Consider the following 18,161-nt stretch of genomic DNA (forward strand, 5'->3'; position numbering starts at 1 on the left):
ATAGTCAATCCACACAAACATAATCCAACACAAATACATTCAAAAAAGGGCCTAAACACTTACATAGGCAGAGGTGAGGATCGTCTTTTGGGCCCGGTCGATGAAGGAAGAAGCTGGAGTCCTCGCCAGAGCCTCAGGGTCGCTCTTCATGCCTTCCAGGAAGACGTTCACTAAAGGCACCTCCTGCCGGTGCATAGCCAGGTTGACCTCCTTCTTCTGCTGGCGTAGCCTGCCGAAGTCTACCTTCTCTACCCCTTCAGCGAACACATCCTCCATGCCGAAGGGTAGCTTCGGCGGTGCCTGCAGATCAAAGGGCGGAAGCCTCGGCCTTGCCCCCATCACATGCTGATGAGCCTCCTCCAAAGCCTTCCTCTTCCCCAGCACGTCCGCGACCCGACCCTCATCATCATCCCTGGGTCGTTTTTCAGCACTTTTCTCAGCTTTCTTGGCCCGAGACTCCCTCAGCCGCTTCTGCATCTCGGCCTCATCAATGTCTACGGCCACCTTCGTGCTCCCCCTTATGATGCCAGCCACTGTCAAAACAAACAAAGCAATTCTATTACTCAAACTTACAAAGGCTCAGCACACAACAAAAAGATAACCCAGGTACTTACTTCCTTGTAGCAGTCCGGACTCAAACAAATTCTTCTGCGTGACTAGGTTCCCGCACTCACGCTCAGTCTCTGATAGCTGCGCCCTCACCCACTCAACTTCGTCTTCTTGCTCCTTGGAGATAGGCCCCCACTTCACTGAACCTGCATCAAGAGTTAGAAACTACTTAGCCATTTACACTGGCACAGAGGAAGTACAGAACCAAAAATAGGAGCCAAAACAACACAATCAGGCATTGGACAATCTTAAGGGATGGGGCAAGGACCTATAGACTGGAAGTGGGTAGGAATGTGCTGGACAACGCTCTTCCCTGGAGGACATTCCCAGTCCCCATAGGCCAAGCACCACCTGTTCCTCCAGGACTTTTGCGTTGTGGGCTTGTGTCCAATAAAATAGCCCCTCTCCTTCGCCTTTCGGCAATTGGCCTGTACCCAGCCAAAATTCCCCTGTTGCTTCGAAATGGAGTACAGGTACATGAACTGCTCAAACGTTGGCTCCCCTAACCCAGCCAACCACCAGGCGATATACACCCCATGAAGAAGAATCCAAAAGTTGGGATTATACTGCCCCGGTGCATACCCCAACTTGGCCAACATCATCTGAACCCACGGATGAAACGGTAGTCTGAAGCCATGCCGATACATATCTGTAAAAATCATCACGGAGCCATCCGAAGGATATCTGACTACATCAGCCTCCGTGGGTAACCTCAAGCCCACATAGGCTGGCACACAAAAATCTGTTCGTAGCTGGGCCAATTTCGCTTCTGTAAGTGTATTCCGCCTCGGCAACGGGACACCAACCCGGATGTCTAATCCCTCTGACACCGAAGCCACGGCTATACCCACAGACCCTGATGGTGATGCCTGGTTGCTCGAACCCACTTCTTGCGTTTGAGGCAAGGCTAGAACCCGATTTGCTATAGCCTCTAACTCTATATAATTTCTCTGCATCTCCCTATATGCAGCCGACCCAGAGTCTCCCGATGGCTCAGCCCCCTTTGCCGAAGCACCACGGACTTGCCCCTGCCAAACAAAGTTGCACCGCCCAGCTCCTCCAGCTACCTTGCCGAAGCTCAGCCACCTGCAGACCTCTCGCCAATCCTCACGGCCTGCCGATCTGCTCCTACTCAAAACCCAGCCACTTGCCGAAGCCACAACAAGGATCTGCTCCTACTCAAAAAAATGCCCAGCTCACTTGCCGAACGGTGAGCGGCGTGTGGAGAAAACAGAGAACACCTACAATCGACTCACTTCGGCACAGGCCCAGCCCGGGTCTTCAACCCTTGCCGAAGCCATGGCAGCGTGCAATCTCCTCCAAATCCTTCACCTGGCGCCCGAAGTCACGACCTCAGGGACCCAAGCCCTTCCAGCGGAGATGCTTGCCGAAGGTCTGTGTACAAGACTACCAAAACTCCCGACTCTACCCTTTCAACCTCGACGGCTCAACGAATACCCTCCAATTGTTCCTACCGTTCGGCAAGAACTTGTGGACGCAAAGGTTGCTCTCTTCCTCCCACAAGGCAGGGCTCACAACGGGGACTTTATACCCCCCTCCTCCAACAACCCTAGCCCTTCTTAATTGCCAAAGCCCAACTCGGGCCCAACTCTTGCCAATTGCCGAAGGCCCAATTCAAGCCCTCTCAATATGGCCCGACCTCTCCACACAAAAATGTATATATTGAGCTAGACCCTTGCCGAACGGCAAGGGCCATGGATGGTTTGTGGAGAAGCCTAAAATTTTCAAGGCCTAGCTCCCAAGTTTAAAAAAAAAAAAAAAAAAAAAAAAAAAATTTTGGCTACACCCTTGCCGAACGGCAAGGGCCATGGAGAAGCTTTGGAGGGTCCAAAAATTCCAAATGCCCCAGCCATTCCCAAAAAAAAAAAAAAAAAAAAAAAAAGGAGCTAGACCCTTGCCGAACGGCAGGAGCCATGAAAGAATTGGAGTCTCCAAAATTTTCAAAGTACCCGGCTCCCCCGAAGGTCTGGCTCCCGTAGGGACCCAGCTCCCATCCTATCTGCAACATGCCCAAGTACCCAGGTACCCAGCTACCATGTGTTGACGCAACTCCTAGCTTGCCAACTTGGGGGACTAGGGAGTGCCCTGCGGCTCCCAATGAAGCTGGAATGCTCGGTTACAATTACAAAAACTCACAAGTTCCCAACCCAGAAGTTACTTCTCGACCGCGAACTTGGGGGACTACTGTTTACACCATAATGAACCGAGCAGACCCAGCATCAAAGCGACTAGCACCAAGGCAGCCACGCCTTTTCCCATGCCGAAGGAAGACACACTTCCGAGGTGCCAGACACCTGCCGAAGCTCTCAGCTGCCAAACCTAATCTCCAGGACACGTGTCGCCACCACAACGGCTTGCACAAAGTCCCACATTGGAACTTTGTGCAAAGCTCCCACTTTCACTTCCCTATAAATAGGGAACAGTACCCAGGTAAAACAAAGAACTACTCTCCCACTTTTACTGTTACTCTGCCAGAATTACTACTTGTAACTGACTTAGGCATCGGAGGGCCTTCGGCCGGCACCACACCGGTGTCCGAAGCTTAACGATTGCTTCTCCTCTTTTTACCTTCTACAGGTCTCTCACCAACCCATTTCACCAAGGGCCTCAGCCCTCTTCTCTGCTGAAGACTCAGCACATCTAATCACTAAGTTGGACTCAATATTGGCCGGGCCATTTTGAGCATCAACAGGATCCTTAAAAAATTGCTTCCAACTGGTATAGGATCTACACAAGCAGACATAGGCTATCTTCTACTAGTCCAGGCCAACTTCTTTGAATGCGGTGGGTTGGCAATTGGTGTCAGCAGTTCACATATCATCACCGATGCCTACACACTCAGCACATTCATTAAAAGCTGGGCTGATACTGCCCTAATGGGCTCCACTACTACTACTGATCATCATGCCCTGCTTCCTAAGAAATTTGGTGCTGCAGCTACTCTTTTCCCACAACTGGATTTCTTGAACTCACCTCAACCTGCGTTGGAGTTTGCTGAAGAAAAGTGCATAACAAAGAGATTTGTGTTTCATGCCTCAAAGATTGCTGCTCTGAAGTCCAGAGCTGCCAGTGCCACCGTGCCAAATCCAACGCGCATTGAAGCAGTGTCAGCGCTCATTTGGAAGTGTGCCATGGAAACATCTCAATTATCAAACTCGGGTGTTGTAAGGGCATCCGAGTGGTCTTCCGTGGTGAACATACGGAAAATATTGGTGCAGCAGCCATTGGCATATGACTTAATGGGAAATCTTGTGGGGCTCTTTTCAGTGAGAACCGAGGCAAGTGAAGTAGTAGACATTGATGTTCAAAGCTTGGTTGCCAAATTGAGGAAAGGGGTTGAGGAATTTAAAATAAAATATGGAAATGGAGTTAGTGGGGAGGAAGCATGTCAATTCTTCAGAGAGTTTGGGAACCTCATGACAAGGGATGTAGACAACTATAACTGCAGCAGTTGGTGCAGGTTTCCTTTCTATGAAACCAACTTCGGATGGGGAAAGCCATTGTGGGTGTGCCAGAGTACAGGAATGAAGAATCTAATTGTATTGATGGATAAAAGAGATGGGGTTGGGATCGAAGTGTCCTTGACTTTCAAGGAAGAAACCATGGCCATATTTGAAACCAATAAGGAGCTGCTTGAGTATGCTTCTGTGAATCCGACTGTCATTTAATTGCTACATACAAAAGAAAAAGACGGGCGTTTATTTTAAGGTATAGTATTAATAAATAAAACACGTTGTATTGATAACACCATGTAGCAGAGTTACGGTCATACTAAAAAATTTGTCTTTCTTAATAATAATGGATCTTCGATGATCTCATTGTACCAAAAATAAAATTGAAAACGAGTGCCTGTCATTAAGTTACATGTTTTTTTTCCCATATTTGGTCTCGTGCTCAACGGCTGTGCCGCCAAGCTTAAGTTGTAGATAGTGCCAGACTTTTTGTTATCATGGTATGGTATTTGATTAATGCTCGAGACCCTGAGTGAGGTTGAAAACGATGCAGAAATAGTTACACAAACACACATATACAAGTAAAACACTTTTTTACTAAGCAAAAGGCAAATCCCAATGTAGGAGAATTCTGGCTACAACTTTCGTATGCAACGTTTTCTACTCACAAAGTAGAGCCCACGCCAGCACCAAATACTTGCATGCAACGCTATCTGCTTTGAGAGAAGAAGACATAATGGCCGTAATTGAAAGCAATATGGAGCTGCTTGCAGTCTCAGATAACCACAACCTCAAACTTGATTGAAGAATTAGTTAATAACCAAGAACTCGATTGATGACAAAAGCTAATTATCAGATATGGCGATGGCGTAGAAGCGTCCTTGACTCGATTGATGACAAAAGTCATGGCCGTATTCAAATGGACCCAAGTAGAGACTAAACTGGGCTATTGCACCGGTAAGGATGATTTTCAGATGGATCAGATCAAAATCATGAGATTCCAATTCCAATTCAAAAAGATTCGGAACAGAAATTCTATTTCAATTTCGTTTCAAAAAATTTTGGAATTTCAATTTCCATTCCAATTCGGAAAACTCTGAATTTTCGGAAATTTTCAGAACTTACATATTTTGGATTTTTTTTGAAAATTTCCGAAAGTAGTTCAAAATTCTAAACATGCCCAACCATTTGAAGGATTAAATTTGACTCAAAATTGAAAACTCATACTGTAAGCTTGGAAAACTATTATATATCTATTTGGTCATCAAATTATATTTAGTTCAACATGAAATTAGTAATTGTGTGTAGCCTAAGCTTGTTTTTTTTAGTCAACTTGAAATTCATTAGATAAGGAAATTATGGTAAAAAGCCCAATAAAAAAGGATCACAAACATAATCCCTTTGCAAAGAGCCCATCCACACATAATATACAAGATCTAATGAAAGGACCCGCCCCGAATTTTTCAGAACTCGAGGCGAATCCTTTGGAATTCCCGACATCCTCCCGATGCCAGGCCCAAATACTAAAAACCGAGACTTCCTGCCGAAAATTCGGCAGAGTCTCCCCTATAAATTGGACATTTCCCAAAATTTATACTTGCATGAAAACGCATTTAATATTCCCAACTGGCAGCATGCACAATATAATTTCATGCAATTCACACAAATGGCCTTCGGCCTTCCAATAATTCTCAATTAACTACTAAACACACTAACAAATCAATGCATGCCTTAAACAAGGTAACCAATAAATTCAAATATAAATTATGACTAACATTTAGTCTGCGGCTGCACCTAATAACGTTAGGCTGCCTACGTACCCTCCTTGAGGGATCAAGCCACACGTAGTTCTTCCATAAAACCCAATTCCACACTTAGGCGATACCTTATTTCATTTCTCTGTATTTCATATAATCTCCCCATACGCCGGTACAACCAACGCCACGTATGGGGCCTGTCAACACGCCGAATAACCTACGCCACGTGCGACCATGCCATACTATCATAATATCTCCCCATACGCCGGTACAACCAACGCCACGTATGGGGTCTGTCTCAACGCCGGATAACCTACGCCACGCGAGACCTGCACATCATATCACATATCTCCCCATACGCCGGTACAACCAACGCCACGTAAGGGGCCTGTCCCAACGCCGGATAACCTACGCCACGTGGGACCTCAACATTATATCACAAATCTCCCCATACGCCGGTACAACCAACGCCACGTATGGGGTCTGTCGACACGCCGGATAACCTACGTCACGTGCGACCTCAACACAATATCACAATATCTCCCCATACGCCGGTACAACCAACGCCACGTATGAGGCCTGTCTCAACGCCGGATAACTTACGCCACGTGAGACCTGAACATCATATTACAATTCTCCCCATACGCCGGTACAACCAACGCCACGTATGGGGCCTGTCCCAACGCCGGATAACCTACGCCGCGTGGGACCTAACTTTCACTTGATGGTGCTTGTAGTGAATCCAAAATCCGGGGAGGTACCTAAGGTAGTGCGTATAGCACTCCAAACTGACATTCTAGACTCTTTTGTACCCTTGTACAAACATATTATAATTATAATAATAAATATTAATTCTAATATTGTGTAACCCTCCACAATAGTTTAGCACCTGATAATCTCCCCTGGAAAGGTGAGATTACTCTGGGAGTCTCACGGTCAACCAAGGGTCAAACTACTCTAATCCTGGTCAAACGGACCTGCGGAACCCACGACATCCAATTTCCGATCCGAAAGTCCCTATGGGTTCTACCAGGTATAGGACACTTGTCCTGCAAGTTTGGTTCAGATCGGACGGTCGGATTGCTCACGATCACACGATTTGACAATTAATATAAAATATAAACTTTAAAATTATTATTCGGAACATCCGGGGCTCCGATTCACAATCCGTGAATTCCTACACGATCCTAGAATTACCTAGATTAACATATATTAAATTTGGGACCATCCAACGGTCCCAACCTATCGAATCCGGATAACGCACAATATGCGAATATCCGTTCGATAGTCAAACGACGTCCGAATTGAGATCCGTGAAATCCTACGCCCTCGTGACAACCTAAGGATCTCATCGGAACACAGTGCTACATTTTCTACAGTACCCACGCGCCGCCGCACTAGCCGGCAGCGCGTGGGTGCCCAAAGCAATAACGCTTCGCCGGAAAATCTCAAAACCACTGCTCCAAACTCTTACCCTAGGTATAACACCCTATTTGGAGCCACTTTTGTTTGGACCTACCCCAAAAACTGACCGGAAGTGGCCGGAATCGCGATCTCAAAACCGGCCAAATTTCAATTCGAAAATCGAATTGTCTATGCTAAGAATCGATCTAATCCTACCCAACCATCAGCTAGAGCAGCTCGAGAGGTTCAAAATCCATACCTGGGTCGACTGAATTGGTGGCCGGAGGAGGGAGATCGGCGGCTTTGAAGTTTGAACGACGTCGGCCGCTTCATCTCCAGATTCCGGCGAATCCGCGGCGGCTGGCGGTCGGAGGTGGCTGGGGTAGGAAGAGGACGACGGCCCGGTCATTTTGGTACCGGTCCCGTCGTCATTGGTGGCCGGAGGAGAGCACGGCCGGCCAAAACGTGGCCGGCTGCCGTCGCGCGCGAGAGAGAGGAGAGAGAGACCCGCGGGAGAGAGAGAGAGAGAGAAAACCAGATTTTTATAAAAATCCCATTTTAAAATATTTACGATTGTGCCACTGAGTTTCTTTTGACCATATCTCTCTCGTTACAACTCCGATTCGAGCCCACTACGTGTCTATGAACTCGTCTCAGTACGACATATCCAAAAATACTAGTCACTGCCCCAAACTCTCTCCGGTTAAAAATATGACTAAAATACCCTTAAATAATTAAATAAGGGTTAAATTTGGGGTCGGGGTGTTACATCTAACAAATAAGAGAAGAACATCAAAAGCCAAAAGGCTAACAAAAACAACAAACAAGCCCTATCAAACAATAAAACAAAGACCAGGAAACCCTAACCACCACAAGGAAGGAGATGCACCTAGCCCCACCAGCATTGGAGAAACCCAACATCCCCAGCATCAAGACAACACCAAGGACAAAGAACAGAGGAACTCGAAGAGTGGTCTGTAGGCGAAGAAGACGATGTCCTTCAACAATCAATAAGCGACAACTGTGCTTTAGGGAGATCCCAAAGTCAAGCTACATCAATAGCCAACATAGAACCATGGATCTAAAGAGGATGGCACAGTAGAGTGGAGGAGGTTGTAGGAAGTCGAGCCGAGCAGGGAGTGATCCAAGAATAGAATTGTGTAACATGGAAAGGAAGAGGATATGAGGCAAAAAGAGGAAAACAACAGTGGGTAGGTACAAAGGAGAATAAGAACCTCCACAAATGAGCCTAAAGCCCAAGCAAATTCACCAATAGAGGGTGAGGACACTCTCAAACAGAGAGGGAGCAAACCTAAAAAGATGAGAGAGAACAAAGAGAAAAGTTGAGAAAGTTGACTCCTATTCGGTTTGTGTGTAGTCTATGCTTGAAACTCCAATATATTTTGAAATTCGGAATTTTTCGGAATCTTGAGATACATTCCAATTCCAATCCAATTTTAATCGGAATTTTTGGATGTCGGAATTGATTTGGACTTGCCAAAATAGAAATTTGTTGGATCAAAATTGGTTGGAATCAAATTTTCCAATCTAACTTGCAACCTTAAAGCCCAAATGCTTTTCTTTTCCAGCCCAAAGTCACATGTAGCCCACCTTAGGCCCACTATTTAGCCTACCCCACTTCACACAGCAGCCCTTCAACTTGTACAATTAATTTTATTGGTGGGTCATATGTAACATCCCACATCGACCAACGGAGAGGGGGTGATATGCCTTATATGTATATGTCCGCCTCCATCTAGCACGAGGCCTTTTGGGAGCTCATTGGCTTCGGAGTCATGGGAACTCCGAAGTTAAGTGAGTTGGGGCTAGAGCAATCCTAGGATGGGTGACCAACTGGGAAGTTGCTCGTGAGTTTTGAGAAACAAAACCGTGAGGGCAGAGAGGGGGGCCCAAAACGGATAATATCGTGCTACGAGGGAGCCGATCCCGGGAAGTGACAATTTGCTATCAGAGCCACTTTGCTGTATGCTGCGAGTGTGCCGACGAGGACTTCGGGCCCTTGAGGGCACATCGACCAATGGAGAAGGGGTGATGTGCCTTATATGTACATGCCCGCCTCCATCTAGCACGCTCCCTTTTGGGAGCTCACTGGCTTCGGAGTCATGGGAACTCCGAAGTTAAGCGAGTTGGGGCTAGAGCAATCCCAGAATGGGTGACCTACTAGGAAGTTGCTCGTGAGTTCCGAGAAACAAAACAGTGAAGGCAGAGAGGGGGCCCCAAAGCGGACAATATCGTGCTACGGCGGAGCCGATCCCGGGATGTGACATCATATTTATTGTGGGAATCTTACAATTTTCTTCCCACAATTTGTTGTTATTGAAATTTAGGGATTTTTTAAGGATTAAGGATTTGCAATTAGGTTTTATATGTAAGGTAAATTTCGTTTAAAATGTGCTATTGACATTTGATGTAAAGAATACATTTCGTACATGATGTATAAAGGGCAAACTTATTTTGTTATCTTTTACATCGGTTAAAGAACCAGAGTCTGGGGAATACTAAATAGGAGATAAAGTAATCTAAAGAAGATTAGATTTAAAGACCTTTGATCTCTAACTATAGTATCCCAAAATATTTCTAATCATAGGATTATCAAATAAGCATTGATAAACAGTCAAGATTAGCACATATTATGTAGGTGCTCATTAGTGAATAAGTACATTGAACGCAATCAACTGTAGTTCTCGTATAGAGTTTTATCTACATGTCAAACGAGAACTCACAGTTGCAATAATGCAAATTAGTCCTTAGACCTGAGGCATCATGGTTGTCATGTGATGTGTTATTGATCTTTAGTAGCTCTCAAAGGCAAGCCGTAAAAGATTAAGTGTTGTTAGGGTCTCTTAATTCATTATAGGGGCATGTGAATGTATAATAATGAATCTCTACCTTCGATGAAGAAGGAGAATATTTCGAGATGTGATTCAACAAATCTTGGCCAAAGTATTTTGAGCTTGATTTAGAATGTTGTCCTTAATCATGTTCTTTTGAATCACATGTGGTTATGGGTTTGAAATAATCAATCTGTATCCTAATAATATGATTTGAAACATTGTATAAGAAAAGGACTATATTGCATTGCAATTCCAACTGAATAGGTTCTTCATCTATTATGGTTAGCTTGGGTAGCCTTGATATATTTCTAGATGTCACTCTTGGCTCGTGGAAGTCCTAGGATTGATTATGATCAATTCATATAAAGGAAGAATTAAAAGGGGGTTTTAATTCCAGTTGATTAGAAAGAGTTCTAATATTTTCCCACTGCCTTGCTAATTAGAACCTAATGGATCGCACATCTTAAATGGTTAACTTTGAGTAATACAAATCAGAATGAGGAAATCAATTTGATTGATTTGATGTGGATGATTTACTATGTGTAAAATTGTATTTGGGCCTTGGTAATAGTTAAGGGAAGCCCAAGATCTTAAGACACCTAAATATCATGATTTAAGTGTCACAAGGCCCAAAATTGGAAGCCCATTGGGGTTTGCCAAAAATTCTTAAGTAAATGTGTATGAGAATTGTTTCCATAAGCTAATGGACACACAAACACAATCCAATATCAACCAAATAGGTTTGGGAGATAAAAGAGAGATAAAAGAGAGTTTTCAAGAGTGAAATACTTTCATCTTTCAAAGGGTTTATATTGAAACCAATCTTGAGAATCTTGCACTAGCATCCTTGTATTCTCAAGATACTTCACTAGCATCCTTGTATTCTCAAGATACTTCCTCCCATCTCAAGGTTCCATTGGTGTGGATACTTAGATGCCATATACTTTTGTGGCTCACATGGAGGAGAAAGATCAAGGGGCAAAGATCAAAGAGGAGATCAACAAAGAGGAAATCATCAAGAGAAGAGTACACACAAATTGGTTCATATAATTGCTTCAGCTAATTAGATCTTATCCTTTCTCTTGAACTTTCTATTTATGAAAAACATATCAATGTTCATGGCTTAAGATACTTGGAAGAAGTTTTGTTTTTGAATTTAAACAACCATCATAGATTTATGATGCGATTAATTTGTTTTAATGCATGTTTAATATTCAAATGAACTTCTTAAAAATGTTTTAAATCCTACAAATTTAGCCCACCCCTATTTTGAAATCATGGGTCCGTCCCTTATGTTGGAGTTTTTCAAAATAAAAACAACAAGGGACCGGTCGCTGGTAATAGACAACCAGTCGGTATCGGTTGTGTTTGATCAACGACCAGTTGATTCGTTGCTGGGTTGCCTTTTCGAAGTACCTTTTGAGTTTTTGGATGTGTCTCTTGATGTCTAAATGTTTGAAATACATATATGAACGTTTGAAACAGCTCATATACAATTTAAACATAAAGACACACTCTTACATGAAGAGAGCTATCCTTATTGAAGAGGTGCAATCCAAGAGATGCATGGTTTATAAATTAAACTTACACCAATTCAGAAAAGACACAAACACCTTTATAAAAATAGGAGAATTCTCTGCAAAAAAGTAGATACATTCAATCTTGTTCATTCAAAAATCTCATCCTTCATATTTCATAAAGCAAAAACCATCCATAGACTATAATCTGCATTAATAGTCTCTAGACATTCTTGAGTAATATCCTTGCCAATTCTATAGGCTGGGTTTCATTGTATCCACAAGACATATTTGCATACCCCTTTGCACCCAATTTTTGGGGCCAAATAAAGTCTAAAAGATAGCGTTTACGTGCCTTGAAACAACCTTTCATATCTTTCATCTTTCATAGCCATTCCCACAAGAGATACACATATCTAACACCTTATTCAAAACCAATGAGAAGTTGCTTGCGTATGCTTGTGTGGATCCGGTTGTTGTTTAATTGCTAAGTATTAATAAATAAAATGTCCGTTATAACATAGATGGATCGATAACACTATGTGGCAATGTTACAGTCACACTGTAAAATTTCTACTTCTTAATGCTATCTCTCATTGTACCAAAAGAAATAAAATTGAAACGGTTGCTTTCATTACATTATGTACTTTTTCCCTTATTTGGTCCCGTGCTCAACCGCTGTGCAGCCAAGCTTAAGTCGTAGCTAGTAGTGCCAGACATGACAATGAAGAAGAAAGTTTTATCATGGTATTTTACTAATGTTTGAGACCCCTGAATGAGGAGTTTGAACATATAGAAATAGTTACACAGACACATCTATAAGAAAAACCCTTTTTACTAAGCAAAGGAAAATCCCAATGTATAGGATAAATTCTTGGCAACAACGTTTGTATACAACATTTCTACTCACGAAATACTAGGTCAACCTCAGACTTGATTGACGAATAGTTAACCAAGAACATGATGAAGAAACAAAACTAATTATAGGACTGGATTGGAAGAAAAACAGAAACTATTATAAGAACTCAATTGAAAAAGAATATCAGAACACAAAATGGATGTTCTACCCAATTTTTATGTCGTTTTCGCATATGAAAATGTATAGTGAAAAATGGAAAGGGGTTGATTAATTAGTATATGCACATAATCTAACAATGAAAGGGGGGAGGCATTTGCTATGAAACTATCAACTTGTCTGTTTCTTTATCAGCTTTCTCTCGATGTTTGTTGTGTGCCGGCCATTACTCTCTTGTATTCCATCATCATCTAATGATAGAAGATTGTATTTCATACGTTTCTTTAATGCCATATGGCGCCATATAATATATTTGGGTAATTAGCTGAATAAATTACCTGAACTTCACATTGCAAAGGATGTGTAGTTGTGGGGGAATTCTATGTGTCTTTATATGAAGGGGTCAAGGATGTGGTGTTTGTTATGAAACTTTAGCGTTGAGCAAGATGGGTTTAGGGATCAAGGTTGAAGTCATTCACAAGGAAACAATTAAACCATCATCTCCAACTCCTCACCACCTTAAAAATACCAACCTCTCTGTTTTTGATCAGTTTCTTCCAGATATTTATGTCCCAATCCTTCTCTTCTATCCCAACAATAATTGTGAAGAGGTCAATAATTTGGTAGCTGAGAGATCCAAGCTTCTAAAAACATCATTATCTGAGACCCTCACTCACTTCTATCCTTTTGCAGGAAAGTTTCAATATAATGATTCAATATGTTGCAATGACCAAGGGGCTGCATTTCTTGAAACCCAAGTCAACTGTCCCATATCGAAGATTTTGGAAAAACCCGATTTCGTGATGCTAAAACAGTTGCTTCCAGCTGATATGGAATCCAGACAAGAAGGCACAAGCTATCTGGTACAAGTCCAGGCCAACTTCTTTGGCTGTGGTGGAATGGCAATTGGAGTATGCATTTCGCATAAGGTATCTGATGCATCTACAATCAGCAAATTCATTAGTAGCTGGGCTGCAATTTCCCTTGGCTCCAATGGCACTACTCCTTTGGTGCTTCCTGCAGAATTTGGTGTTGCATCTTCTTTCTTCCCACCACTAGATTTCCTAAACACACCCCAACCCCCCGTGGAGTCTGATAAAGAAAACTGGATCACAAGGAGATTTGTGTTTGATGCCTCAAAGATCGCTGCTCTCAAGTCCAAAGCTGCCACTGCCACTGTGCCAAACCCAACGCGTGTTGAAGTTGTGTCAGCGCTCATTTGGAAGTGTGCCTTCGAAGCATCGAGATCAAACCTGGGTTCTGTAAGGCCATCAGAGTGGTTTCAATTCGTGAACATGCGAAAAATATTGGTGCAGCCCTCGGCGGAAAACTTAGCGGGGAATGCCTTGGCACTGGTTTCAGCAAAGACTCATGGAAGTAAAGTAGATGGTGATTTTCAAAGCTTGGTTGCTAAACTCAGGAAATGCTTTAAGGAGTTTAAAGTAAAATATGCTAATGATGTCAGTGGGGAAGATGTATGTGAATTCTTCAAAGATTATTGGAAACTCGTTGATCAGGATGATGTAGATACCTATACTTGCAGCAGTTGGTGCAGATTTCCTTTCTATGTCGTCGATTTTGGATGGGGAAGGCCATCATGGGTGAGCCAGAGCATGGAATATAGGAATCTGATTGTGTTGATGGATACAAGAGATGGGGATGGCATAGAGGCATGCTTGACTCTCAATGAAGAAGAAATGGCTATATTTGAAGGAGGCAAGGAGTTGCTTGAATATGCAGCTTTGAATCCAACTTTAGTTTAGTTTGCTTATTTTAAATAAATATTGCTGGACCTTTGCTGATCTCTCAATGTTTGATGCTCTTGTACATTCAGTTTGTACCAAAAATATATTTAAGATGTGTGCTTTCATAAATTACAAAAAGCATGTCATTAATTTTTCACTAAAATGTTGGAGTGGGATTCGAACGAAGAGAGCCAACATCCCTCTTTCCACACCTTTAAGTGAGTCGACATCAACAAAAACTTCATCTCGGGTCATGGAATATATATACGCAACCTGTAGCTATTGATGGGAATGCTATCCGCTACTAGGAAGGAATTTTACAGATCGAGCATGAGGAAGGGTGTAAGCTTGACTTACATTGTTGGGCAATTCCTTAAAACTTAAGCTTTTGTGGGTTGCAAATGGGTTTAGAAGATTGAAGTCGTCTAACAATAATCAGGGCATATGACTTTTGGGTGGCCCAGGGCATAAATTTAAATGAGGCCCTTCTCCTTTCTAGGTTTAACAAGAAAGAAAAGACAAATATTTATGCAAATCTTGCAGAGCTTTGATTAGTGTAGCTTTGCTTAGCTTTGCTCTCCACATATGCTGCAGAATTTCAGAAAAGAAGAAGAAGAACAAAAAGAAAGAAAAGAAATGGGGAGATGCGAGAGAATGACTTCTTGGTTTAGATGAGAGAAGAAGAAAAAGAAGGGAAAATTAAAAAGAGATAGAAGGGACAGGTGAGGGAGAGAAGAGATTTCAAGAAAAAGAAAAAAGGACTTCTAGGCTTGGAAATGCACCCAAATCATGAGAACAGAACCTCTCTTCATGTGGCAAAACTGGCTTGGTGATGATCTTTGCGTAGTGTACTTTGCTCATTTTCAGCTAGGTTCATGTTGAAGGCCAAGTTACTATGCCTTGTCTTTGACACAGCTGTCCTTTTTGGTCCTGATTTTTGGCGGGGTGGCCATGCCCTTTGTGTACTTGAATTTCATTGGATTTGGACCACTCCAATTCAGTCATGAACTTTGTTATAGCTGCCAAACTTGTAAATCAAATCAGAGAGAATAAAAGAAAAAGAGAGAGAGAAAGCAAAATAATTATAAAAAAGAGAGAAGAAAAAGAAAACAAATAAACAAATAAAACAAAATGTGGGGAGGTGTGTCAGTGTTAGAATGAATACAAAAATAAATAACTCTTTCAGCTTTTGTTTTCCAGGCCACGGCCGGCCCTGACAATAATGAAAACAAAAGTACAGTGCCTAATTAGTATTATACATTGAAGATTCTAAGTGTATATGACATATGTATTGAGAGTATTTGTCCCACATTGAAATGTTAAGGGACCTAGCCTGGGTTTATAAGGAGTTAGGTTACTCCTCTCATTGCCAATTGATTTTGGGGTGGAACCTCAACTTCCTTCAATATGATATTATGATATGCAAGCAAGTTGGACAATATATAATAAACTGAACAATTCAATTACTTTGAATTCCAAACTGCACAGGCTGTGTCTTTATATGAAGGTGAGCTGTTGCTCAAGAAACTCAACTGTGGAACAACATCATGGCTTCAGAGATCAAGGTTGAAGTCACTCACAAGGAAACAATTAAACCATCCTCTCCAACTCCTTCACATCTTCAAATTACCAACCTCTCTGTTTTTGATCAGCTTTCTCCTGATGTTTATATACCACTACTTCTCTTCTACCCCAACAATAGTAGTGATGATGATGATGAGGTCAATAAAATTGATCACCATTCTTTGGTTGCTGAAAAATCCAAGCTTCTAAAGGCATCATTATCTGAAACCCTAACTCACTTCTACCCCTTTGCAGGTAAATTCCAATATAATGTTTCAATTTCTTGCAATGACCATGGGACTGCATTTTCTGAAGCTCAAGTGAACTGTCCCATATTGAAAATTTTGGACAAACCCGATTTTGGGATCCTAAGAAAATTGCTTCCAACTGATATAGCATCCACACAAGCAGACACAGGCTATCTTCTACTAGTCCAGGCCAACTTCTTTGAATGCGGTGGGTTGGCAATTGGAGTCAGCAGTTCTCATATCATCAGCGATGCCTATACACTCAGGACATTCATTAAAAGCTGGGCTGATATTGCCCTAATGGGCACCTTTACTACTGATCGTCATGCCGTGCTTCCCCAGAAATTTGGTGCTGCAGCTACTCTTTTCCCACAACTAGATTTCTTGAACTCAGCTCAACCTGCCGTGGAGTTTGCTGAAGAAAAGTGCATAACAAAGAGATTTGTGTTTGATGCCTCAAATATTGCAGCTCTTAAGTCCAGAGCTGCCAGTGCCGCCTTGCCAAACCCAACGCGCGTTGAAGCAGTGTCGGCGCTTATTTGGAAGTGTGTCTGGGAGGCATCGAGGGTATCAACCTCGGGTATTGTGAGGCCATCCGAGTGGTCTCTGGTGGTGAACATAAGGAAAATATTGGTGCAGCAGCCATTGGCAGATGACTTGATGGGAAATCTTGTGGGGGTGTTTACAGTAAAAACGGAGGCAAGAGAAGTAGTAGATATTGATGTTCAAAGCTTGGTTACCAAATTGAGGAAAGGGGTTGAGGAGTTTAAAGCAAAATATGGAAATGGAGTTAGTGGGGTGGAAGTATGTCATTTCTTTAAAGAGTTTAGGAACTTCATGACAAGGGATGCAGACAACTATAACTGCAGCAGTTGGTGCAGGTTTCCTTTCTATGAAACCAACTTCGGATGGGGAAATCCATTGTGGGTGTGCCAGTGTATAGGAGTGAAGAATCTATTTGTTTTGATGGATACAAGAAATGGGGATGGTGTAGAAGCGTCCCTGACTTTCAATGAAGAAGTCATGGCCGTGTTCGAAACCAATAAGAACTTGCTCGAGTATGCTTCTGTGAATCCGGCTGTCATTTAATTGCTAAATACTTTTTGTTAATTAAAAAAAAAACATCGGTTATAATTTGGATTTGACAGTTCGACGATCTCTATTGTACCAATAAAATTGAAAGCGGGTGTTTTCATTAGGTTATATGTTTTTTTGTTTCGCTTATATGGTCCCGTAACCGCTGTGCAAGCTAAGTTGTAGCTATTGCCAAACTGACAATCAAGAACAAAGTTTTATCATGGTATTTGAACAATGTAGAAATAGTTACACAGACACATATATAAGAAACCCGTTTTTTACTAACCAAGGAAAATCCTAACGTTGGAGTCTTTTTGTTTTAGCCGTATCCCTGCGCCCCACACCCAAAATTCATTATAAAAAAAATGCCAATGTAGAATAAATTCTTGGCTACAACGTTTGTATACAACATTTCTACTCACAAATTAGAGCACACACCAGCGCCAAATACTTGCATTAATGCAACGCTAGGCTAACCTCGGACTTGATTGACGAATTAGTAAACCAATAAGAACTTGATTGATAATAATTTGAAGGACTTGATTGTAAAAAAAACAAATTGCATCATAAGAACTGAATTGAAAAACATTATCATCAGACTAAACTGGTTGGATGTTCTACCCAATTTTGTCCTTTTCACTATTAAAAATGGAAAGGGTCGACTAGTATATGCCTAGATAATCTAACAATTATGCATATAAATGTTTCTTTAGTGTCGCATGGTAACATATGACATATCATATGCAATTTTAAACTGCACACACAGGCAGGATGTGTCGTTGTGGGGGGAGGTGTTTGTTATGAAACTAGATCAACTTCTCTGTTTTTTTTTCTTATCAGCTTTCTCATGATGTTTGTGTGCTATTATTCTCTTCTATGCAAATGGTTTCCAAAGTTG

At 42.2% G+C, this 18,161-nt stretch overlaps 3 protein-coding genes across 3 annotated transcripts; all 3 read left to right on the forward strand.

The window, feature by feature from the left end:
* Positions 1,909-4,298, forward strand: LOC109948591 (BAHD acyltransferase At5g47980-like). The gene is made up of 2 exons (XM_020562224.1): positions 1,909-2,002; positions 3,355-4,298. The coding sequence occupies exons 1-2, from the start codon at positions 1,909-1,911 to the stop codon at positions 4,296-4,298; spliced, it is 1,038 nt and encodes a 345-aa protein (XP_020417813.1).
* Positions 13,077-14,443, forward strand: LOC109949003 (BAHD acyltransferase At5g47980-like). The gene has a single exon (XM_020563176.1). It carries the CDS (start codon positions 13,077-13,079, stop codon positions 14,391-14,393), a length of 1,317 nt encoding a protein of 438 aa, XP_020418765.1. The 3' UTR covers positions 14,394-14,443.
* On the forward strand, positions 15,923-17,275 carry LOC109948993 (BAHD acyltransferase At5g47980-like). Its single transcript, XM_020563134.1, has one exon. The coding sequence runs from the start codon at positions 15,923-15,925 to the stop codon at positions 17,273-17,275; it is 1,353 nt and encodes a 450-aa protein (XP_020418723.1).

Source organism: Prunus persica, chromosome G4 (genome assembly GCF_000346465.2).
Source record: "Prunus persica cultivar Lovell chromosome G4, Prunus_persica_NCBIv2, whole genome shotgun sequence".
Taxonomy (NCBI): Eukaryota; Viridiplantae; Streptophyta; class Magnoliopsida; order Rosales; family Rosaceae; genus Prunus; species Prunus persica.